Source organism: Rhinolophus sinicus, linkage group LG05 (assembly GCF_036562045.2).
Source record: "Rhinolophus sinicus isolate RSC01 linkage group LG05, ASM3656204v1, whole genome shotgun sequence".
Lineage (NCBI taxonomy): Eukaryota > Metazoa > Chordata > Mammalia > Chiroptera > Rhinolophidae > Rhinolophus > Rhinolophus sinicus.
Window position 1 is genome coordinate 82,442,565 of NC_133755.1, and position 23,295 is coordinate 82,465,859.

General features: G+C 56.0%; 1 protein-coding gene and 1 long non-coding RNA gene across 11 annotated transcripts in view; one reads left to right on the top strand and one right to left on the bottom strand.

Annotated features, from left to right (window-relative positions):
- ANKS1A (ankyrin repeat and sterile alpha motif domain containing 1A) overlaps positions 1-23,295 on the top strand; it is a 171,181-nt gene that overhangs the window by 142,518 nt on the left and 5,368 nt on the right. For all 10 annotated transcript variants that reach the window (XM_074332832.1, XM_074332831.1, XM_074332833.1 and 7 more), the window contains 8 exons: positions 15,977-16,075; positions 16,869-17,021; positions 17,121-17,228; positions 18,507-18,671; positions 19,957-20,082; positions 20,287-20,358; positions 20,548-20,634; positions 21,208-21,345. In XM_074332832.1, the coding sequence (XP_074188933.1) occupies positions 15,977-16,075; positions 16,869-17,021; positions 17,121-17,228; positions 18,507-18,671; positions 19,957-20,082; positions 20,287-20,358; positions 20,548-20,634; positions 21,208-21,345 (948 nt within the window). The remainder of the gene's footprint in view (positions 1-15,976; positions 16,076-16,868; positions 17,022-17,120; positions 17,229-18,506; positions 18,672-19,956; positions 20,083-20,286; positions 20,359-20,547; positions 20,635-21,207; positions 21,346-23,295) is intronic.
- Positions 1,989-4,192, bottom strand: LOC141571629 (uncharacterized). Its single transcript, XR_012496545.1, has 3 exons — positions 4,090-4,192; positions 2,696-2,890; positions 1,989-2,126 (listed from the first exon to the last, which is right to left on the bottom strand). It is a non-coding gene; the product is annotated as an uncharacterized LOC141571629 (long non-coding RNA).

Genomic DNA, 23,295 nt, shown 5'->3' on the forward strand with positions numbered 1-23,295 from the left:
CGAGACAGCCTCATGGGTGGGGCTGGGGCAGCACAGCTGAGCCCAGGGCCTGGGCTCACCTCAGAGGCAGTACCAGCATCCCCAGGGCACATTTCACAGAGAGACGTGAGAACTGGTCCTTCTCACTTGTGCCCGTGGCACGCTGGGCGCCCTTCGTAGTGCTGTGCATGTGTCAGCTCACTGAATCGTCCCGGCGGCCCTGACGTGGTACTAGTATTACCATGTCCGTTTTCCAGATACAGGGCAGCTAAGCGGCTTGCTCGTGTTCACACTCCTAGTACTTGGCAGAGCAGGAGCAAGTGCCCCGGAGTCTGTGTCTGAGTGTCTGAGCCGCCGTATTGCCCGGCTCTTTCCCATGTGTATGTAGGGGGTGGGACTGTAACCGTTTATGTACTCTCTCTCACTGTCTTGCATGTCTGTCTCGGGGCTTGCTTGGAGGTGGCGTCAGCAAGCCTTCCCTGCCCCCCCCCTTGCTCCCTGGCAGGCCAGCTGCCTGCTCCCCAGTTCCTGGGAGCGCAGTCCTGGGTTGACTTTGCCTTGCCCTCTCTGAAGCAGTTCCCTCTATCTGTGCCCACCTCACCCCGCTGCCTCTGTGCAATCAGCCCAGAGCTCCCAGCCCTGCCCTCCACTCTCCAGTCTGGATCTCTGTGGGGTCCCACCCACGGGGTTGCATTTGGTGCTTCTGGCCTGGGGCTTCCAGAAGGGGCCCCGATTGGACAGCTCACCTCGCACAGGCCATCTTCACTTCCAGGGCACACAGTGAACTCTGCAGCAACTTCCAAAGCCAACTTAGGGCCAGACAGTTATGTTTTAGCTTTCAAAAATACTAGGTTTTAAAATAGAACATTTTTAAAAAGTTAAACTGAGTTTATTTACGATTCTTATAAACTAACCTCTGACTCACCATGTTTCTTGGGGAAGGCCAACAATCCCAGAACAGAGACAGTGAGCCGGGCTGGGTGGCCTCCGGCCCTGAGTGCTCAGGGGCCGCCCCATTCTGAGCACACCCTTTCCTCAGGCCATCAGACAGGCAGCGGAAGGCCGTGGACTTCAGCCCCCTCCCTGGGCTTCAGTATTTTAGAGGCTGAGCTCTTGACTTCTCACCCCTCCTTCTGCTAATTTTGGACAGAGTAAGGTTCCCAACCCTTGAATATCAAAGCACCATGACAACTTTCCCTGCCCTCCCGGTGCTCCCGACCAGAAAGGAGCTGGGCGGGCATCTGGGGAAGTCTAGCCCTGGGCCAAAGGTCCACGCGTGATGCAGGGCATCTGTCAGGACGTGTCTGTTCCCATTAGGGAAGGGCACTCATTGAGGGAGGCCAGCAGCTCCGTTTTTCCAGGGCCTCTCCTGTGGCCCAAGGTACAAACTGTTCTCATCACTGCTCTCAGTTCTGGAGGGCAGCTGGCAGGTGGCGTCTGCACGAGGACTGCTGATTACACCTCACTTGAGTGCGTTACTTCAGTATCTAGCGTGGCCTGAGTAGCCATGCAAAGCATCCTGGGTAAATGCATGTAAGTTGCCAGATGGACCGTAAGGCTAATTAAGTTTTAGCAACCAGAAAAAAAAAGAGAAGGGTAACACACAAGAAGAGGGCCATTTTTGTTTAGAAACATTCCCTCGTTGCATGTGCTATAACTTACATCACATTAGCTATGGTGTATCCCTGTGGTTGGGTTTTCAGTAGGCTGCAAATGTTTCCCTTGGTTCTGAAATGCCCTGGAGACTCTGCACAAGTAGCTCCCAGGAAGCCCGGCTCTCGGTGTCGTAGGAAGATCTGGAGACAGAGGGTGTCTCACAGACGAGGCTCCACTGTGTAATTTCCCTGTGATGGGGTCCTACAAGTTTTTTGTGGGAGAAGGACAGGGCATTTGTGGGGGTCACACAGCTCCCTCTCGGGGTGGCAGGGACTTAAGCGTCATGTGGTCTCAGCATCCTCTGTGTGCCTGAATCCCTTCCGGATACTCTTTGCCGCGATGTTTTTCCCGTGTCGGGGAATCTACCACCTTACAAAGTAGTAGCCCATTCATTCTTTCCATCGCTCGGGCTGATTTAAAATGTTCTTGATATTGAACAAAAATGTGTTTCCTGTTTCCTCGTGGCTTCTGTCCCTTGGTTCCAGGTGTACCTTTTGGGGCCACAGAGAACACACGTAAGCCCTTTAGGAAACTGATGACCTTTGTCATGGCCTCCTGGGCCCTGTCTTGTCTAACTACCCTCGTTCTCCTGGCTGTTCCTCCTATGGTGTGGTGACTGAGCTGGACGAGCAAGCGTTGCACGTTGAACTTGATGCACACTGTTGCCTGCAGGCGAAAGGGCCTTTGGTTTGCAGGGCGAGGGTCAGGGCGGGGAGGAGTGCCAGGTGCTCCCTAAGCTGACCCGGGACTGACACCAGGCGGGCAGCCCAGCACACTGGCTCGTGCATCGTAGCCAGTTCCATTTTTCAACACAAATTTTGTCCACAGGAAAGGGCTTTCTTAGGGGAAGGGGGAAAAGGCATTTGATCAGCTTAGAAAGAAGGTAACTGGCAGATCTGTAGCCCCGAGCCTGCCGGTACAGGGCTCTAACTGGCAGCTCAGCCTGACCTCCCTGCGTGGAAGTGTTGATTGAGTCCATGATAGTGCCCCTCATGCTGGAGTGTTATGTAGACGTCAAAAATATGTTCTTGAAGAACGTCTGATGTGGGAAAACGTTTACCTTGGAGTGTTGAGTGAAGAAATCGAGATACAAAAATCCATCTGTAACATGATCTTGATTTTCAAAAGAAGAATCTATGGACAGAGGTGCAGGCGGTAAGCGGGGTGTGCTCCGTGGGGATCTCGGGGCTGCAGGGGGCCCCGTCTTCCTTTTTGGAGGGTAATAGATTTTCTGCGTTTCCTGCAGTGAATGGATCTGAAATCGGAAACGCTCGTGTCTTAAGGAAGGTGATGGTCCAGCTGGGGACACAGGCGCATAAAGCAGTAAAAACAACAGCCCGGACAAGGGTTAAGTGCTGTGGGGAGGCTTCTAAGGGCCGCAGGGCGCACGGGGGAGCCTTCCTCTCCCGAGTGTTTACCGCATGCCAGGCGCCGAGCTGGCACACAGCCCTGCGGGTGTTGTCAGTCAGGTCGCAGACGGGGCTGCTGAGACCAGAGGGTGGAGGCACTGCCAGTAAGTGGCAGAGCCAGGATGCCATCCCGGACCTCACCAGCTTTGACTGTCTGCACTCGACTTACTGTCCTGGGGGTTGGGAGAGGCTTGGGACTTGGAAGGACTGCAGGGGGAGGGAGCAGGTGAGAGGCCCGTGCTGTCTGCGGCGAGTGCGGAGGCCGCCTCGAGCTGGTGAAAGGCAGGGCCCTGGCTTGGAGAGGCCTTGACAGCCCCAGGGTTTCTGAGCCCCCCCTAGGGTATGTGGGAGGCCCTCCGGTTGTGCCCCTCACCAGGCGGAGAGCCCTGAACCTTAGACAGCAGGGTGGGGTTGAGAGCAGGCATGCAGTGGGTGGTCATACTAGAAGGATGGGCAAATGGCACATGGGAATGAGTCTGGCTCAGGCTCAGGGTGGCGAGAAGCAGGCCGAGTCGGCGAGCCCATCACTTCTTACCACCAGTGTCGGGGGCCCTCTTGCTCCTCCCATCAATTTATTTCTCCACAGGCTTCTGCCACGTGCAGATTGGCCCCCACTGTTTTCCTGTCTGTTTCTGAGAGTGTGCCAGCTTGTTCCCATGTGTTGGAGGGAGCTGACAGGTGAAGAGGAGCGCGCTGAGAACGCTGGAAGGCATAGCTCGGGGAGGAGGTCCTGCTTCACTGGCTTCTGTGAGGCTTTCCAGCCAGGCCCCCAGGCCCCCGAGCTTCCCTTCCTGCTCGTGTCCCTGGATTAGCTCCTCACGCCTCAGCCCCGGAAGCTGGCTTTACGTGCCCAGGGGGCAGTGCCCTGGTTGCCCACCCTCGCTTCCCAAGCTACCACCTCATCCTGCCCCCATGTCCCATCCTCTGCCATCGTCCCTCCCACGCTTCAGGGGGCCCAGCACTGCTATCAGGAGGCCTCCCCGCCTCAGCTTCCTCCCTACCGGCCTGCCCACCCTTCCCGCCCCATAGCACTCCAGGCGCTTACTGCTCTGTCGGGATGGCCTGTGCCCCAGTGTGAAGCAGAGCCCGAGAGGGACATTTTCCTCCACTGGGGCACTGGTGGGTCGTTGGAGCTCAGGCTCTGAAAGGAATGCTCCCAGGCAGTGTGGATCCTGCCCTCTGTGCTAACGTGATTGGTTCTGTGGTCACCTGAGAACGTAACTCCTCGGTGTCCCGGGGTGGTGACGCCACATGCTTCCCTATCTCTGCTGTGCCCTTGGCCTTGACACGAGTCATGCTCACTTCGGTTGGGCCCCTTTCCAAGCACGTGCACTCTGACTTTCTCTGCCTGACCACGTGGAGTTATTCAGGGTGACAGCAGCTGGAATTTCTCAGGAGTCCAGCGCTGTTTGCCCCGGTATCGCTCTGGCCTTCTCCCATCCCCTTTATAGTAGAGGGATGTTTGAGAGCTGTTTTCAGTCTGTTAGTTTACCTTACTGCACTTCGAGATGGAATTGGACAGGTGAACACGTCCTGTTGTGTAGCTTCCAATTGCTGACATCTGAGCGTGAGCAGCAGCGGAGGGGCCTGTCCTGGCATCTCATACTGACCTTGACTTCATTTAGCGAGCCCCCACCATGTACACGTACTGAAGCGCAGCCCAGAGGGCAGGGCAGGGCAGGGGGGCCGTGTCCCTGTGAAGGCGCAGTGCTCCTGACACACAGGTGTCAGTTACCATTCAGGGGCTCAAGGACATCTCTGGAGCCCACCCGTGGATTCCTGCACCCCACAGGTGTCACATTCAGGGCAGTCAGATTAAGTCATTTGCCCAGGGTTGCTCCTCAAGCAGATGTCTGAGCTGCGGCTGGAAACCGGGTCTCCTGTGCCCAGGGTGCTGCTCTCGCTTCCTGCTCCAGACCCCACGCCCCCCTTCCCCAGGAAGGTGACATGCTGAGGCCTCATGCTCAGTGCGTCCCCCCAGTCAGCCTGGCAGTTGAGCAGTGGGCTAGGCTAGCACATCACTCACTGGTGCCAGCCTGGGTCGGGCAGACTGTCCCACCCACCCACTGTGTGCTGGGACCGTTCTACAAAAGGTGGAAACGGACCCATAAGCCAGACCCCGTAAGCTCGTGGCTCCGGCTTGGGGCCCCACTGGTGCCCTTCTACACCAGCTGCCACCACCGCAGGTCAGTGGTGGCAGGTGTTCTGCCTTCCACACCCATGAAGCTCCAGGGCCGAGGGCTGCCCGCTGAGGCCACAGCTAAGTAAACTGGATGGGGAAAGCACAAGAGAAAACTCGAGCTTCCAGTTATTTGCGTAGAGAGCTGGACGGGGAGTCAGGAGACAAGGGTTTTCCCCTTGCAGGATTTGGGGCAGGTTGTTTGGCTGCCCTGTTCATCCCTGACCTGTGGGATCTCATTTGACTGCTTACTTCATGGGGGCATAAGGTCTCAAGGGGACACATTGTTACCTGTGGTGACGCGTAATGACTATGTAAGAATGTAAGGTGGTAAGGTGGCGCTTCCTCTGCAGTGAGGGCAGGCGGCAGCCTTTGTCAGATGCGTGAGGGGAAAGCCTGCTTGGTGGTCTCGGGGCCAAGCCTTTTGACTCCAGACTGGCTTGGGCCTGGCTAATCTACACTGCTGATCGGGGAGTAAATGTGGTTCCTTAACCTCAGCAAGGCAGGCGTTTGGGGTGACGGTCGGCTGGGGGGTGGAAGGCTGCTATACCTGGTACAGAGACAATGGGGACACCAAACAGCTGCTTGGGAGAACAAGGGTCGTAAGGCCCAGCGTTGCTTCCATGAAACCTGGAAGAGAGTTTCCCTAACACCTGTTGCCTCCATCCGTGAGAGCCCTTCTCGTGAAGGTGACAGGTGGAGCTGGCTTCCAGCTTCAGGAACTACCGTGTTTCCCTGAAAATAAGACCTACGTGGACCATCAGCTCTAATGCGTCTTTTGGAGCAAAAATATAATGAAAGACCCGGTCTTACATTATAGTAAAATAAGACCAGGTCTTGTATTAATTTTTGCTCCAAAAGACGCATTAGAGCTGATGGTCCGGCCAGGTCTTATTTTCGGGGAAACACGGGAGGAACCGGTGTCGTTTGCGCGTCTTCCTCATCTTCCCTGGAACTAGTATTCTCTGTCACCATCAAGTTCTCTCTGTGTGAGGACAGGTGTGGGCTGGGAACCCCTAGGAGAGCAGGGCGTGTGTGTCAAGGCTGAGACGCTCCTGTTGCTCAGGGTGGTGAGCTTCGTACAGGGTCGGCCATGCGCTGGGGGAGCGCGAGTCTGGCAAGTGCTGCGATGGAGTCCCAGGGGCGGCACAGCCGGCGGGGCCAGGCAGCGGTGAGCAGATGAGCACGAGAAGAGCCACTGAGCACCTGAGTCCTGCCGGCAGGTCAGTGCTCAGCACCGTGGAATTGGTTACTTAACTGCGAGGCAGCTGGGTTTTTTCCTGTTTACAGGGTCCTGACTTTGTACCAACCTAGAGCAGCAAAACTGGGATTTGAACCCAGTTCTGATTGAAACAGTTTCTTCCTTTATACCGTTGCTGCTTTATATAGTAGCTGCCGCACAGAGAGCCTTCAACCCCTGGGTAAGTGAACGCTTCAGGGAGCGTGCCTTCTATTTTCCATCATTAAGATTTTGGGGCCACAGCAGTAGCAACAAGCCCTGCCCCTCCTCTCGCTTTCTGGTCCCTCTCCCCAACAGCTGGTCCCTCTTGCTCTCCCTGGGCCGCCCCCTCATGCCTGAGACCCGTGGGTCTGGGGCTATGGTCTGAACTGGGAGACAGGTGCGCTCACCCCTCCCGCCTGGCTCACCTGTCAGCGTGCGCGTGTGCTTAGCACAACCCCAGCCTCGGAAGGCGGGCCTGGCTTAGTCCAGGGTCCTGGTCTGTGGACAGAGACCTGCACGCCAGATGACCACGCACAGGACAGTTATGTCACGGTGTCCCGAGGACTGCAAGAAACTGCCTACGGTGGACGAAGCCAAGCTGTGCAGTGGCGGGTTAAATTATGGGATGCCTGGGTACTGGAATGTGTGTGTTCATTACAGCTGTTCATAAAAGGCAGTTAAATGTCAGGAGGAAATGTATGCATGCAATGTATGAGTATGTGACAAAAACACATTAAAAAACAATACATATACTATAACCCTAATTTTGCTAAGAAAAATTTTAAATGAAAGCTTAGAAAAAATATGTTAAATGGAAAAAATATGTTAGCAATCCACTAAAAAAAAAAAAGAATAGAAAAAAGTAGCAGTCCACTTAGAAAAATACACCGTATTGGTAACCCTGTTTGTTTTTCCTCCCTGATGTGATGGATTTATGGTTGGTTTTTACATTTTTCTTTGTGTTTTCTTTATCTTCAAATTTTTCTACAATAAACTTGTATAACTTTTCTACTCAGGAAAAAAATTTGTTTCCATGTGGGGAAGAGATAGAAGCACGGCCCAGAGGAAATTCACAATATTCTTGAAGCCAGAGACAGTGTAAATATCCCATTGAACCGGCCAGAGGCTGGGAAGCTCTGATTTGACTCCTCAGCATGCTGGAGCTGGCCAAGCATGGAGAGTTTTGTAGCCTCTCCCCCGACTGAGCTGTTTATTTGTTAATGAGCTTTAGCAGTTCCTCTCCTGAGAGCTGAGCTGGCAGGCCCCACAAATCAATACAGTGATGGGTGTGGCGACTGTCAGCTCACTCAGGCTGGCTCTTCCCTCAACTTCCCCAACCCCTTGTTTTAAGAAATCTGCTCTTAAGGTCTTAATTTGCACTTTCATGTATATCCCCATTGAGTATCCCACACACACACCCTTCTCCCAGTTCAGTGAGTCCTTTCTCTGGAGATTCTTTTCCACAGTCCCCTGCTCCTTGAGACCAAGAACAGACTGGAAGGTGGAGAGGAGAAGAGGGAGGGGCCACAGGGAGAAGCACCAGGGCCAGGCTTTCCCGGGATGCGACTTCAGGCCAGGACAGTAGCTGTGTCTCATTCCTTCTTCCCAAGAGAGGAGGTTTCAGCCTTTGCTTTTTTATGACTGATGGCAGGAGAAAAGGCCAAGTGATTGAGAAGAGGGGTCATACTGATTATGGAAATGAGGCTGGATGGGGCAGGCAGAGTGGAAGGTGTGGAAACATTTCTGGGAGATGACAAACCTTCTTTGGAGGCGAGTCCAGTCTAGTACAGCTCTGCCCAGTAGTCACTCTTCCTTCACGCGTCAGCCTTTGTTTGAGTGGAGGTCAGATCCTTGAGGGGCTGGTGTTTGGCCATTGGTGGGCTGGAGGTAGAGAGCCAAGGGGCGTTGTCCTCCGAGCCTGCTCCTGTCACATACGCATACATTGCATGCGCGCATTTCCTCCTGACATTTAACTGCCTTTTATGAACAGCTGTAATGAACACACACATTCCAGTACCCGGGCATCCCATAATTTAACCCACCACTGTACAGCTTGGCTTCGTCCACCGTAGGCAGTTTCTTGCAGTCCTCGGGACACCGTGACATAACTGTCCTGTGCATGGTCATCTGGCGTGCAGGTCTCTGTCCACAGAACAGGACCCTGGACTAAGCCAGGCCCGCCTTCCGAGGCTGGGGTTGTGCTAAGCACACACACACGCTGACAGGTGAGCCAGGCAGGAGGGGTGAGCGCACCTGTCTCCCAGTCCAGACCATAACCCCAGACCCAGGGGATCTCAGGCATGAGGGGGCGGCCCAGGGAGAGCAAGAGGGACTGGCTGTTGGGGAGAGGGACCAGAAAGCGAGAGGAGGGACAGGGCTTGTTGCTCCGGCCAGAGCTCCCCCCAGGCCGCCTGTCTGCCATGTCCTTCTGCTCTGATTGCTCTTCTAAGGCTGAGTCTGAGCGAGTTGGATATTGGGGAGTTGGGCTTCGGGGACCCACCACACTGCCCACCTGCTGGGTCTCAGGTTCCCAGCCACCGGGAGGAGGGGCGGATTTGGCCAGCCCCAGGAGAGCCCAGCTGGTCTCCCAGTCTGCCAAGGAAACAGGTCCCCAGCAACAGAGCACCCAGACCTGGTGTAGGGACTGCCCAGCACTTCCATGCTGAGGGCTTGTCTTTCTGGATGAGGAACTGAAGCGTCTCTTGGCCTTGGGTCTCAGCCACGAGCTAAGACAAGAGCCCTTGCCTCCCTCTGCACGGCTCGCTGGTGGCTGACCTTCCTTGCCCCATGTGCTGTCCTGTCCAGTAGGAGGTGGGCCGAGCACACTGCCACACTTGCTGGACAGGCAAGTTGACCCTTAGACGGTTCCCGTAGACCAGGGGTGTCCAAACTGCATCCCATGGACCAACTGTGGCCCGCGATCCATTGTTAATTGGCCCACATCAAATTCCAAAAATATATTTAGTTTACTTAAATAAACCAGGTGAGGCAATACGTACTTCACCTCGAGTGAGTGGCCCAGCTGTTTGTGTATTTTACTGCATAGGGCCCTTGGTGAAAAACGTTGAAAAAAGTTTGGACACCCCTGCTGTAGACGGTTGACCCTTGGCTGTAGATTCAGCTTCCCAGCTCACCCTGCGTTCACCCCATGGGCCCAGCCCTGCCTCCTCATGCTCGAATCCTTTGCCTTTGCCGAGGGACTGCTGAGTCCTGCGTGCCCATGAACAAGCCCTGGCTTTAGGGTGAAGTTCCAGTGCCGGCCCTGTCTTTGCTTTGGTTCTCATCCAGGCTAGGAAGAGGCAGCCCTGTGATCTGAGTATGGCAGGGACCGGGCTACCTGACCTGTCACGGCAAGTCACTTCCTTGGCAGAAGCTCAGCTTCCGCAGGACTAAGTGGGACAGCTTCCCTCCGGGTGCAGCTGCTGCCCTGGGTCCCTCCACAGCCTCACACACCCGGCCTCTCAGCCTGGGCGTCCACCACCTGGCACTGCCCACTGCTCCCAGCAGGGGTCCCTTAACCCACTCCTCTGCCCTCTTACTGCCTCCATGTGAAGCCCCCCTGGACTCCACCACCACCCTGCCCTCGAGCCCCACAGGTCCCTGGGGCTCCCCTTGTCCCGCCCAGCACATACCACCCTCTCCCCAGACCTGGTCCCCGCTCTTCACAGAGGATTTGTGCAGTCAGCACTGGCTTTGGCGAGGCAGCCTCTTGGGTTTTTTTGGCAGTGGTCCCCTCCAACCATGTTTCCTTAGTCATTCAACAGACCTTTTTGGAGCACAGACCTGTGCCAGGCATCACTCAAGGTGCACAAGGCAAAGTTGTGAATGAGACACAAAAGTTTTGGGCCCATGACAGCCCTGGGACCCTGCGCAAGTAACTCCGCCTGTTTTCTTGGCTGAAAAAGGTCCACACCAGTGTGCTAGCCCTCACACAGGTTCCCTTCTTAGCCCTTTTCTATGATTTTTGAATGAAGACCAGCCCAGCAGTTAAAAGAAATTTCCAGCAAAATATTAACAAGTGAGGTACCTTTTAAGATGAAAGGGGACCTTTCCTTCTCCTAAAATCACATTGTGCAGACTCAAGATAATCCACGTCCTGGGGGCCAGAGAAAGCTCAGAAGAGAGGAAGTGGGTCCTGCCACAGCCCTTCCCTTCTGTCTGTAGCCAGACTCTCCCCAGGACCCCAGAGGCAGGTCTTGCTGTCTGTGCTCCTTCCCTTCCTGGGGCTATGGCCCTCCCTGGGCTTCCCCTGCCTGCACACGCCTCGGTCCCCTCTGTCTGGACATAACACTGAGGCCTCAGAGACCCTATTTGGGGCCAATGAGCCACTGTGCAAGGTACCGTCTCTGCACCTTTTGGTGGAGACTGAGGACAGAGACTGGTGGGAAGGAGAAAGCATTCAAACTGATTAGGCTGATGGAAAGAATTAGGTTGGTGCAAAAGTAATTACGGTTTAAAAGGTTAAAAATAATTGTAAAAAGCGCAATTACTTTTGCACCAACCTAATAAAACTCACTACAGCCAGCGATAGGCACTGCCTCTAATCCGTGCCTTATCAAGGAAGGACACCCAGTAAGGACGCTGTGCCATTGTGCAGTCATTCCGCAGGGCGGATTCGCCCTGCCCCTCACTGAGCCCGGCCGGCGGGCTGACCTCCCCCCTACCTCATGGGTATCCAAGGCCTGCCCCCCCCACCCCCTTCCATCCTGGTTCATCCTCACAGGAGGCCCTGCCCTCATGTATCTCTAGGGGCCACTTGGCGCCAAGAGTTTGGATTCTATACAGTTGAAGGAGGAAGTACTGCCCCTCCCCCAGAGGAGAGGAAGGATAGGCGGGAGGGAACTTCTCTGGGTGGGACATTTGTTCAAGACACCAGTGCTGCAGTTCTGGGGATGTGGGTCAGCGTGGGCCTCTCCCACTCCGAAGGGGTGGCCCCCCTCCCGTGACAGATTGCCTGCTCCTATTCTCAGGCTGATGCCTACAGCTTCCACACTTTGCCTTGCAACAGACCCCACCTGGCGGGGGGAGTGGAGGGAATATGACTGGAGCTTGTCGGGTGGAGGTTTTACTGTCCCTTTGCCGTTCACTCAGGAGCTCTCTGACCTTCAATGAGTCATTTTAGGCCTCTGAGCCTTAGTTTCTCTGTATAATGTGGACAGTTTCTATCCCGAAGGTCTGTTGGCAGAACCTTTTCAGGTAATGAATGTAAAGCCTGGCACAGCCGTGGGAGGTGATCAGGACCATGCTCACTGGCGTCCTCACATGTCACCTCCCCACAAAGACCAGCAGAGGGTCCCCGGGGACTCGGTGTGTCCCAGCACTCAGTGAGGAACTCTGCTTGCTGTTCTTCCCTCAACTCTTCCCTTGACGTCTGGAAAGCAGGTGTGGCCAAGAAAGTGGTCCTCCTGGTGCCACCGCTGGCCACGTACCCGTCTCCTCATCTGTGAAGTGGGAGCCGGATAAACCCCTGCCAGGTGGTGACAGGACAGGGGAAGGCCAAAGCACGGGGCCAGAGAAGGCGGGGGCGGCGCTGTGGTGCTCCCTCCCACCCCTGCGGCCTCCTGTCGCCCCTTCCTCAGGGACTGAACCCAGCCACGCCAGGGGGTGATTAGTTACGTGTTTCAGATTTCACTTACATTTAGAACCTTTTTGAAAATCTAAGAAAATCTCTATTAAGCGAAATGCTTAGGCCAATGAGCTATTCTACTCTGTTAGCTCCCCAATTAATAGCTCGCTGAGAACTGAAACCGAGCCTGGCATTTAGTAAGCTCTCAGTGACTGTTAGTGTAGCAGAAGGTAAAGTAGAAAGTCCCTTTTTCCTCTGTAATCCTTCTCGTGAAGAGGTTTCTAGAAGGCAACAGTCCTTCTCTCGCTTAGAGGGTGAGGTAACTTCCAGAATGATGTTTCTTGACATTGAGGATTTGTATAGCATCTTATTTTATATATAAGATATGTTATACATATATATTATATATAAATATATGTATATGTTTTTTTCAAACTGATCTCACAGAACGTAGATGTGGCAAGTTCAGGAAATCAGGAAGACCCTGTACTGTGCCCAGGACATGCTCTGGCAACTGTTTGCTTTGATTTTTCCGTCACATCCTCTGTTTCTGTTTGGTTTCCCTTTGCCTTTGTCCTCCAAGCCGCACACAGCAGCCAGCTGTTTCGACTAGGGGGTCTGGTTCTGAAGGCCTTGTCCCCATTTGGATCTGGTTTTCCTGGCCGGCAGTCTTCGGTTCAGCATCATTGTGGCCCTAGAAACTTGTGAATGCTTGCGACCACATGTGGGGGTTACAGTGGGAGTTGGGGAGCACATGGTCCCGCCCTCCTTGAGGTTCACTGTTTGGTTCAGTTCAGCTCCTTGCTTAGGTGTCCTCGGCATCAGGTAGGAAGTCTGGGCAGGGGCTGCCTCTCTGCCTTCCCAGTCAGCACACCCAAGATCTGGGCCCAGAGTGACTGCAAGGACTCAGTGGGGTGACTCCTGGATTGAGGGGTGACCTAGGAGCTGGCCACAGACCTGGGCAGTACCAGGGCCCACAGCACCTCAGGCCCAGCAAGGGCGTATGTTCTGCCTCGCGGCTTCAGAGCGCTCTCTTCACTGGGATGCTCTTGAGCTTAAGGCTTGGAAAGTGTCCTCTACGGGGCATAGTTTTCATCACCGCGCAGCCTCTGGGGAGGCTCCCGTGCAGTTGCTACAGCTCAGGTACCGAGGTGGGGCCACCACGTAATGGTCTACATGAACTCGCCCCAGTTACTTAACTTTGTCATCTGTAAAGTAGGTGTAAGTAACACCTCCCGCAACAGAATATATAGTCCAGAAAGAGTCCCGGGAACACAGGAACTTGGGACACATCAGAGGTCATTTCAGGTTGGCAGGGGAAAGATTGTTGACTGAAGGAACAGACAATTTGCTGCCTGGGAAAAAAAAGAAAATGGAACTTGACCCTTAAACTTTACATCAAAATAAGTTCCAGATAGGTTAAAGATTTACTCGTGAAAAATGAAACTGTAAAATTACAGGAAGAAAATGTTAAAGAATTGTTTTGAAATTCTTGGAGAGGGGAGGTCTTTCTAAGTCTGACAAAACCGAGAGGAACTCTGCAGGAATAGTCGGGTACATTTAGGTCCATACAAATACATTTCCCATGAACAAAGCCGACAAAAGGCAAAAGAGAAATGACAAATTGGAAAAACAATTATCTTTTTTCACAGATACTGGTTAATTTCCTTATATAAATTCTTATATAAAGAATTCGTACAAATCAAATGCAGAAAAGACCAAAACTCCATAGTGAATCACGCAAAGGACAGACACGGGTGATTCCTGGAAACAGAGCTGCACCACTCCCCACGCGTGCGGCTCCCCGGTTACGGCCTTACGGGCCGTGCTGCCCACGGATTGTTGGCACTCTCGGTGCCTCCACTTCCTGAGCTGTAAAATGGGGGTAACGACATCCCTATTAAATGTGTTGCGGGTGTTGTTACCGGGAATGACATTGTACCTCAGCTCTTTGCCTTTTTGAAGGAACGAATTTAGTCAGGAGGCAGAGTTTGTGCAGCATAGGACAGCAAGGAGTTTGCTAGTGAAACCGAGTGCACTCCGGACATGGAGCAGGCAGATCCAAGAGGGGGAAGCAGCCTCCTTACAACATGTGAGGGGTTTTCTTTCTGTGGGTAGAACTGTCTCCCCCTCTCCCTCTCCAGTACGTCTCATTCTCCAGCTTGCACGCCCCGTTCTCCCAAGGTTGTCAGAGCTCATTACAATACCCTAGAAGCAGGGTGCACATTCTTATAAGCAGGATGCTGTCTCTCTCTAGCTTCTAACAACACACCCCTTTGATTCAGGGGCGTGTGTGAGCCTGGAGTCCGGCTGGGCTAGTGAGGCATCGGTGCCCCAAGTGACGGCTGCTGCCAGGGGTCTTGACCCAAGCAGGAGCTGCAGTAACGGGCTTTCTGACGGGCGGGGCTTCTCCTGCTCCTTGCTGTCCGTCTGCCTGCTCTTCTGTGAGCCTAGAGGAGATGGAGAGGGAACTGGGTGCTGTGTGAACGCTTCATAGACAGCACGTGAAGAGAAGCTCGAGCTCACCTGCGGGGGGATTGTTTTAGGGTAAGAAATGTGCTGTGATGAGCCGCCTCTCCCCTGTGTTGCTGACTTGGCGGGGGACAGGATGGGGCACCCACACCACTGATGGGAGGGTGCGCTCTGCCGGCATCTGAACGCACAGACTCTCTGACCAAGCAGTCTCTTCTTGAAATGACACACATACGGGGTCTTCGCGTAGCCCTGTGTGAAAAGCAGAAATCGGAAACAAACGTCCTTCAGCAGGTTAAATAATTTATAATATGTCCATGGCCTGGATGATTGTACAGCTCTAAAAATAGAGGCAGGTCTACATATACTGATGTGGAACCGTCTCCTGTGGATATTAAGTAGTAAGAAGACAGTGTCGAGCGGTGTGTAAAAGAATTACATTTGTGCGAAAATGAAGCGTGCACGTGTGTGTGGGCCCACATCCTGGGAAGTGGTTAACAGTTGCCTTGGGAGTGGGGAGTGCTATGGCTGAGGGACGGCAGAACTGGTAAATTTTCATGTTTCATAATCTGAAAAAAAGCCTACCTTGGGACGGACGCTATTGTGAGTAATAAGACATCAGCATGGGGGCTCGGAGCGGACAGTGGCATCAGCTGCCTCAGATCTTAGCTCCACACCCTGTGACCTTGGGCAACTTTCTGACCTCTGTGCCTCAGTGTCCTCGTCTGTAAAACGAGCATGAAAACAACCTAATGAACAGGGTTGTGAGCATGAGCTGGGCCGGTCCCTGTGAAAACTCTTGGCCCTGCCACGCAGCAGGGAAACTCTTGGCCCTGCCGTGCTCAGCTGCCCTGTCAGGTTCTCAGGCAGTTGGGGAGAACCGTCCCACCGAGGCTCAGCTCTGAGCCTTCTTCCTCTGCTGAGCAGGAAAGCCTTTTTCTGACCGTCCCCCCTTGAGGTTCCTTCCTCCTTAGGGAGAGGCTGTCCCTTGGGTCCCTGCCCATGCCGCCAGCTGCCTGGCTGTGATGGCTGTCAGAGCTGTAAGTTACAAAATCATGTGTAAGGAGCCTGGGGATTTGTCCACCTGTCCTTCACCTTGGGTGGTCATGGAACCTGCTCCCCAGGAAAATGCACCTTCATTCAGGGGTGGGTTCGGGCCTGTGGCCATGCACAGCTGTGCGTGTAGTGCCCTCCGGCCCGGCTCTGCACCCACGCATCCGGAGCCCCAGCGCTGCCCAGCTCTCTCAGATGCCACTAGGTGAGAGTGGGCAACCCGGGCAGATTTGTCTGCCGCGCAGTTCGGCCTCCTGCGTGCACAAAGCCTCTTGCTGCCTGGCCTGGCGGCCTCGGGGAGCCCCAGGACTCCACTCCCTCTTGGTGCCTGTGGCAAAAGAGAAGACTTTGGAGGAGCAGTGAAAGGCTGACCTGACACCCACAGGTGGCCACCAGCTAGCCGTTCAGGAGGGCCCTCATGTTCTCCTTTCTGCTCTTAGGGGTCTAATGTGATGGAAGAGCAGGACCTGCGGGAAATCGGCATCAGTGACCCACAGCACCGGCGGAAGCTGCTCCAGGCCGCACGGTCCCTGCCCAAGGTGACTGCCCACAGCCCTGCGGCCAGAGCCAGGGCCAGCTACCTAACGCCACCTGGGCCCAGACAGGGGGGTGTGCGCCCCCCATCCTGGGAGCCCCAGAGGGCAGCACAGAGTCCTGTTCACTTCTTCCCCAAACCCTGAGGCCCCAGACCGTCAGCCAAGCACTGGGGACAGTGAAGACCTGGCCCAGCCTCAGGAGGGGGCCGCAGGCATCCCATGGGTTTGGCCTGTCGCCTAGAGCCTCTTTGGGGTCTCTTCTGAATCACTTGAGACTGGGCCAGCCTGTGCTGACCTCTGGCGTCTTTCCCTGGGCAGCCAGGGGCTGGTAGGGCCGAGCTTCTCTTCAACTATGCTGGCACGGAGTCCAGTGTCCCTTTGTTACTTCCACTTGGGCAGAAATCAGGAAGCACAAACAAGCCCCAATAGTGAGGCAGCGCCTGCTTCACAGACACGTTTCCTGGTCCCACGAGGTCATCAGAACACAAGCAGGGCCTTCTGCGAACCCTCCTCCCCATCTCGTCTCGTCTTATTATGCCATCTTCCTCAGACCTGGGATACTTTGGTGGTCTCCAGATGGGGTTCCCACATGGGAACCTGAAACCGGAGCCGTGTGAAGGCAGGGATCGGGGTGCCAAGGACCCAGGCCCACAGGCCTGCCTTGGCCCAGGAGCTGTCCCCTCTCTGCCCCAGCGCGGTCTCTGGTGTGGTCTGTGACGGCTGGGTCTCCATGTCCCCGGGCTCCTTGTCCTGCGAGTACTGAGAAAGCAGCCCACACCCCTTCCTGGCCCTGCAGGTGAAGGCTCTGGGCTATGATGGGAACAGCCCCCCTTCGGTGCCCTCCTGGCTGGACTCCCTGGGGCTGCAGGACTACGTCCATTCCTTCCTGTCGAGTGGCTACAGCTCCATCGACACTGTGAAGAACCTCTGGGAACTGGAGCTGGTCAATGTGAGTGCAGCCTCCACTCAGGCCCGTGACGGGGAGCTCGGGCTGGAGGGGAGCCGTGGGCACAGCCTCCCCTGACCACCCTCTCCCCGCCCGGCCCAGGTCCTGAAGGTTCACCTGCTCGGCCATCGCAAGCGCATCATCGCCTCACTGGCTGACAGGCCCTACGAGGAGCCGCCCCAGAAGCCCCCAAGGTTTTCCCAGCTGAGGGTGAGTTGGGGGCTGGAAAGGAATATGTGTGTGCTCTTTGTGTTGCTAGGAATTAAAGAGAATTCTTCAGGAATTCTCCATGGTGTGAGCTCTGTAGTAGAGGAACACACGATCCCTCCTCTCCCGTCATCGGGGCCACGTGTGCCCCTCAGCCCAGGTCAAGGGGTGGGGGCGGTTTGGGCTGCGTATTTCTCGATTACATGCCGCCCATCCACGTCAGACAGGCTTGAGATGGAATATAATAAAGGGTCCGGTTTAAGTATGAATAGGAAATAAATGTTGGGAAAAGCAGGAAAACAAATACCCAAATCCCAAAGGACTAGACACTGTTCCTGAGTAGGAACGTCAGCTGCGCTCGGCGGGGGGGGGTGTGCCCGGGGTTGTCTGGCCTGAGGCTGACACAGAGCTTGAATACACAGCAGGATCTGGGTCCCCCCCACCCCACCAAGTCTTCTGAAGGAAAATTCCTGTGGCAGGGTGGGTAAGAGAACCTGAGATTTTTAAAAACCTCACAGATACGTTGTTGCTCAAGCCAGGTAGTCCCTGACTGAGCGTGGGTTATACCCTGCAAGCCCACAGTCCAGGATGAGTGTCCCCCAAACCTTCAAGGCTCAGCTGCCGATGGGCAGGGATGCATGAGCCCACGACCAGCGCTGGGCTCCGAGCACCTCAGCCCACGTGTGGCAGCCTCAGAAAGTGGGTGCTGTTTTCTCCTCCTACACGAGAAAGGGAGGCAGAGGGGCTCTGAGAGCCAGACACACAGCTGACATTCAGCTGTGAGCAGGAGCAGACTGATACCTGTTCTCCATGAGGGAGGGCCTCGGTGCTACCGGGCACTGCTGTGTGTTTTCTCAAGAGCTTTGGATTTGGTCCTGTACCCGAGATCCACGATGGACTGTGACAGATAATTTGACCTTCCACAAATTGGAAAGCACTCCCCAGCCCTCTAACCACCCCTTTTCCTATGTGGCTCCGGGCCTCGGGGTGCTCGTGGTGGCTGCTGGCCCACAGGACTGGGTGGTCAGTGCTTCTTGGCTCCAGGAAGAATCTGGTCCCTTTGAATGGCCCGGCTGGACCCAGCAGCCCGTCTCCCCACAGGCTCTGGCCAGCGAGCCGTTCACCTGGCGCCACCTTGGTGCTGGGCCCCCCTCCGCGCCTATTGTCTCACAGGCTGTGCTGCCTGTGCCGAGCCCTCAGCAACCTTAGGGCTGCTCACAGCCATAGCTGGGGGCTGGCCTGATGGGCTCCCAGTTTCACCTGGCTGTCTCCCCGCTTCAGTGCCAAGACTTGCTCTCCCAGACGTCGTCCCCTCTGAGCCAGAACGACTCCTGCACCGCACGGTCCGCTGACCTGCTGCTGCCTCCTGGGGACACAGGCAGAAGGCGGCATGACAGCCTTCATGACCCTGCAGCACCCTCTCGAGTAGAACGCTTCAGAATCCAGGTGGGGCAGGAGGGGGTGCTGCTGACAGGGGTCCCCTCATTCCTCTGGGTAAGACAAGGCCTCCTAGCCCCAGCCCCGGTGCCTAAGCCCGTTGGGCTGGCGTTGGGAGCAGGAAAAAGACACCAGCCTCCTCCGGCATTCCCCACCCTGCTGCCTGTCAGCCGTCCAGCCCCTCAGCCTCCAGCTGCTATGACTCCATGACTGACTTCAGCTGTCACTGCTAGGGCCTCCCCTGCATCTCATGTGGCCTGGACGGCCTTCCTCAGAAGGCCCCCCAAGCTCCCCCACCACCTCAGGCCACCACCCTCAACTTCTCCCACTCCCGGCCGCTTTTCCGGCCCTCTTTAGTCGGTACCCTGCCCATTCCCCAGAACTTTCTCTCCCCTTCTCCACTCCACCCGCTGCTCTTCCACCTGCCCAGCTAAACTGCAGCCTGGATCACACTAGGTTCTTCTGCTGTTTCTGCAGCCCCGTTGGGGAGTGACCACCAGCCTCCACTGGGCCCTGGGGCCACCACAGCCCTTGCCATTCTGCAGGACCTGGGCTCAGATTGGCAGTTTCCCACGTCACCCTCAGCCTTAACCTTCGCTTCAGTCCTTTTCTCTCTGACTCACTTCTCATTTCTGGCCTCGGGGCATTTCCCTACCTTTCCACAACATGGCCATGAATTTTATAAGATTGAAAAAGCATGTTGTCCAGCAGTTCTACGTGGTTGCTCTGCACAGGGCCTTTGCACAATGCTGGGAATGGAAGGCATAAATATTTCCTGAATCTTGTCCCTCCTCCCCTGGTGACCCCATCATCTCACCAGGACTGCCTCCCACCCCACGCTCACCCCATCCCAGCTGCTGCCGAGACAATCTGTAAAACACACCCCCGGCCTGGAAACCTCAGTGACCCCCACCCCAGGAGCAGGTCCAGGGGCCTGGACAGGGACATGAGGCATCTAGGGAACTGGCCCCTGCTCCCCGTACAATTGTTTTCCCCTCTCTGGTTTTGCTTATTTCCTTTCTCCGGAAGACTCACCTCAGACACCACAGAGCCTTCCCGACTGAGCCTGCTTTCAGTGGCTTAGGTCCCTGCTTCTCGGCCTTTTCTCTGGTGTGGATAAGCCTCACCTCTGCTACAGTGCCTTTGAATGGCTTGTCTCCTGCCTGCCATCCCCACCTGGCCCTTGACCTTGAGGTGGCTGGCTTCTTTGCCCTTGGGCATGCTGGAGCCAGGCAGGGAGCCTGTGAGCTCCTGTGGAGCGGGCGAGCAGACCCGTGACCCCGTGTTTCTGCAGGAAGAGCACCGTGAGGCCAGGCTGACCCTCCGGCCGCCCAGCCTTGCTGCCCCCTATGCCCCTGTGCAGAGTTGGCAACACCAGCCAGAGAAACTCATCTTCGAGTCCTGCGGTTATGAGGCCAATGTGAGTTGCCCCGGCCGGCTCGGGCTCCAGTGCTCTTCTCTGCTCCTCAGACCTACGCTCCCAGCACCTGGCGGGGAGGGCGGCTCCCAGCTGGCTTGGGAGAAGGGCATCGGAAGGAAGTCACGTGACTGGTCCCAGATGGGGTGGGTCACCCCTGGCTGATAATGCAGGTCTCCCTAAGCCCGGCCACTGCTCATTCCACAGTATCTGGGCTCCATGCTGATCAAAGATCTTCGAGGGACAGAATCCACACAAGACGCCTGTGCCAAGATGCGGGTGGGTTATGTTTGTGGGGTGAAGCATAGGGCGGGGGCTGGCTAGGATAGGAGGCAGCAAGCAAATGGGGGTGCCAGCTGCAGCCACCTATGTAAGGATGGGGTGGCGGAGGGAGGCTGGGGGCTGTGGGGTCCAGGGGGCTTAGCGCTGAGAAGGGGCGCTCACAGGGCCACCTCTTATTCCCTATAGAAATCCACCGAGCACATGAAGAAGGTCCCTACCATCATCCTGTCCATCACGTACAAAGGTGTCAAGTTCATCGATGCCTCCAACAAGGTGTGCTTCTCACAGGCACTGCTGGCAGGAGGGGCCCTTCTTCCCAGGCCTCGTCCCCCACCAGCTGGGTGTCCTCCCAGGCGTGTCCCAGCCCTTGTCTTCCCTCCATCCCCTCCCTCGCCCAGGAGCTTGTCTCTCACGCACCCACATGGGCTGATCCTGGGCGCGCGCCCTGGTGACCGCCTTCCTCAGCGTGGGCGCCGTCGCCCCACTTACCTGCTCGCAGGCCTTTCATGCTGCAAGGCCCTTACTGAGCAAAGGACGCCCCTGCCCCATGCTTGGCACCCACCGTCCTGATACCCTTCATTCCTCGCCCCCACCCTGGAAGGCAGAAGGGCCTAGAGAGCTAGTGGTTGGGTGGGGGCATTTTACTCCCTCAGTTGCCGTAGTCAAGAATGAACACCCCCAAACCTAAGTCAGGCAAGGTTAGGCACTGCCCCCACCCCCACCAAAACAACAAGAGCAAGTGCTGTTTGGCTAACACCCTGGGCTGGGGGAGAGGTGGCGATGGTCAGAGGGCCGAGGCGTGCCCTCAGGGAGACCCAGAATTGCAGACCCTGCTTTCCCCGGCAGAACGTCATCGCGGAGCACGAGATCCGGAACATTTCCTGTGCGGCCCAGGACCCAGAGGACCTGTGCACCTTCGCCTACATCACCAAGGACCTGCAGACCAGCCACCACTATTGTCACGTGTTCAGCACGGTGGATGTGGTGGGTAGAGCCCCGCCGCTGGGCACAGCTGGAGAGGGCCTGGGTGGAGATAGCCTCCGGGCAGTGCTGTCCAGGCACCTGGCTGGCACTTACCAAATATTTGGTTCATGAATGAAGCGCCCGCAGCCATCCAGTGTAGCTCCCTTTTTACAGAGCGAGACTGAAGCACAGGAGGACAGGTGGCTTGTCCGGGGTTCTAGTGACAGATTTCGTGCTTCTGGCAAGTGTTAGTCAGTCAGCCATGCCTTGTCTCCCCTAGTCTGTCTGTCAATTCCCCAAGCCTCCATCTGGGAGTCTCCCTGAAATGCCCTCTGCTACCCTCTTGGGGCCATGGTGCCCTCCTTGCATCAGTTTTCTTCCCCCAGATTCCTGCTCAGGCTGGGCCGAGGCGAGCTGCCCACAGGGAATGGACAAGTGAGAGGGCATCCGGTGCAGCAGGGACAGCCTCTCCCTGAGACAAGGCCCCAGGCTGCCTCCTCACCCCCAGATTTCCTCCAGGTCCCCATTGCCCTTGGGGAGAGTAGCTAGTTCCTAAATCTCTGTGGCTCTGGAACACAGATGGCTTGGGCATTCCCAGCCCCAGGACTTCAGGGCTTGCTCTGGGCCCGGCATCTACTGGCTCTGCCACGTGCTAGCTGTGTGAGCTCAGAAACTTCACTTCTCCCCGGCTCCTCATGAGGTTGTAGTATGACCAACGTCCCGGGGCTGTTCTGAAGGTTAAATGAGGTGATCTACCCGCCCTCCTCGCTCCTGGCACTTCCCTGTCGCTCACGGTTCCCAGGCAGTCAGTTGTGTATCACAGTGTGTGTGTGTGCTCCTAAGTCACCGTGCTCTGTGACTCACACAGGGAAAACCAGGATTTATGGGGAGATGGGGCCAGGGGCACAACACTCAGAAACTTCATCAGTGATATGTTAAAAAGATATAGGAACTGAATAAAAACCTCAGTGCTAGTTTATTCCTATTAAACAGCTAAGAAGTACTTAAATACTATAATAAACATGGCACTGTTCCCTGAGAAAGACCAAAGGTTGGCTTGTAAAAGTGTGTGCCCGCCAGCTTGCCAGCTGTACTGCACCAAAGAGCTAGAAAAAGAAGCCGAACACAACAGGGAGAGCGGTACAAGCAGTGAGGGGCCGGGAGGGCGGTACAGGGCAGTGAGGGGCCGGGAGGGCGGTGAGGGGCAGGGAGGGCGGTACAGGGCAGTGAGGGGCAGGGAGGGCGGTGAGGGGCAGGGAGGGGCAGGGAGGGCGGTGAGGGGCAGGGAGGGGCAGGGAGGGCGGTACAGGGCAGTGAGTGGACGGGCAGGGGGGTACAGGGCAGTGAGGGGCCGGGGAGGGCGGTACAGGGCAGTGAGGGGCAGGGAGGGCGGTGAGGGGCAGGGAGGGGCAGGGAGGGCGGTACAGGGCAGTGAGTGGACGGGCAGGGGGGTACAGGGCAGTGAGGGGCAGGGAGGGCGGTGAGGGGCAGGGAGGGGCAGGGAGGGCGGTACAGGGCAGTGAGTGGACGGGCAGGGGGGTACAGGGCAGTGAGGGGCCGGGGAGGGCGGTGAGGGGCAGTGAGGGGCAGGGAGGGCGGTACAGGGCAGTGAGGGATGGGGAGGGTGGCACGCAGCATGACAGGCGTCCCTGGAGTGCTGCGCCTGTGTCAGTGTGAGGTGTGGGTCCAGGGAAAGTTGAGACGACACATGTACGTGGCAATGTTCTCTGTTGTCCTGACCTGTGCATGTGTGTGTGCGTGTCAGGCAACCTGGGTGAGCTGGGCGCAGTGTTTGCATTCACCTAGTCTGTCCTGGGAAATCATGTGCGAGTAAACACAATGTGTGTTATGCTCAGGCGTCCCCTAGTAGATCAGTTGTCTTGGGACTGAAATAATTGCAGCAGAGCTGCCTGTCCACTTGTTTGCTGTCCGGTGCCGCCCTCATCTATGCTCGGGCGCAGGTGTTAGAGA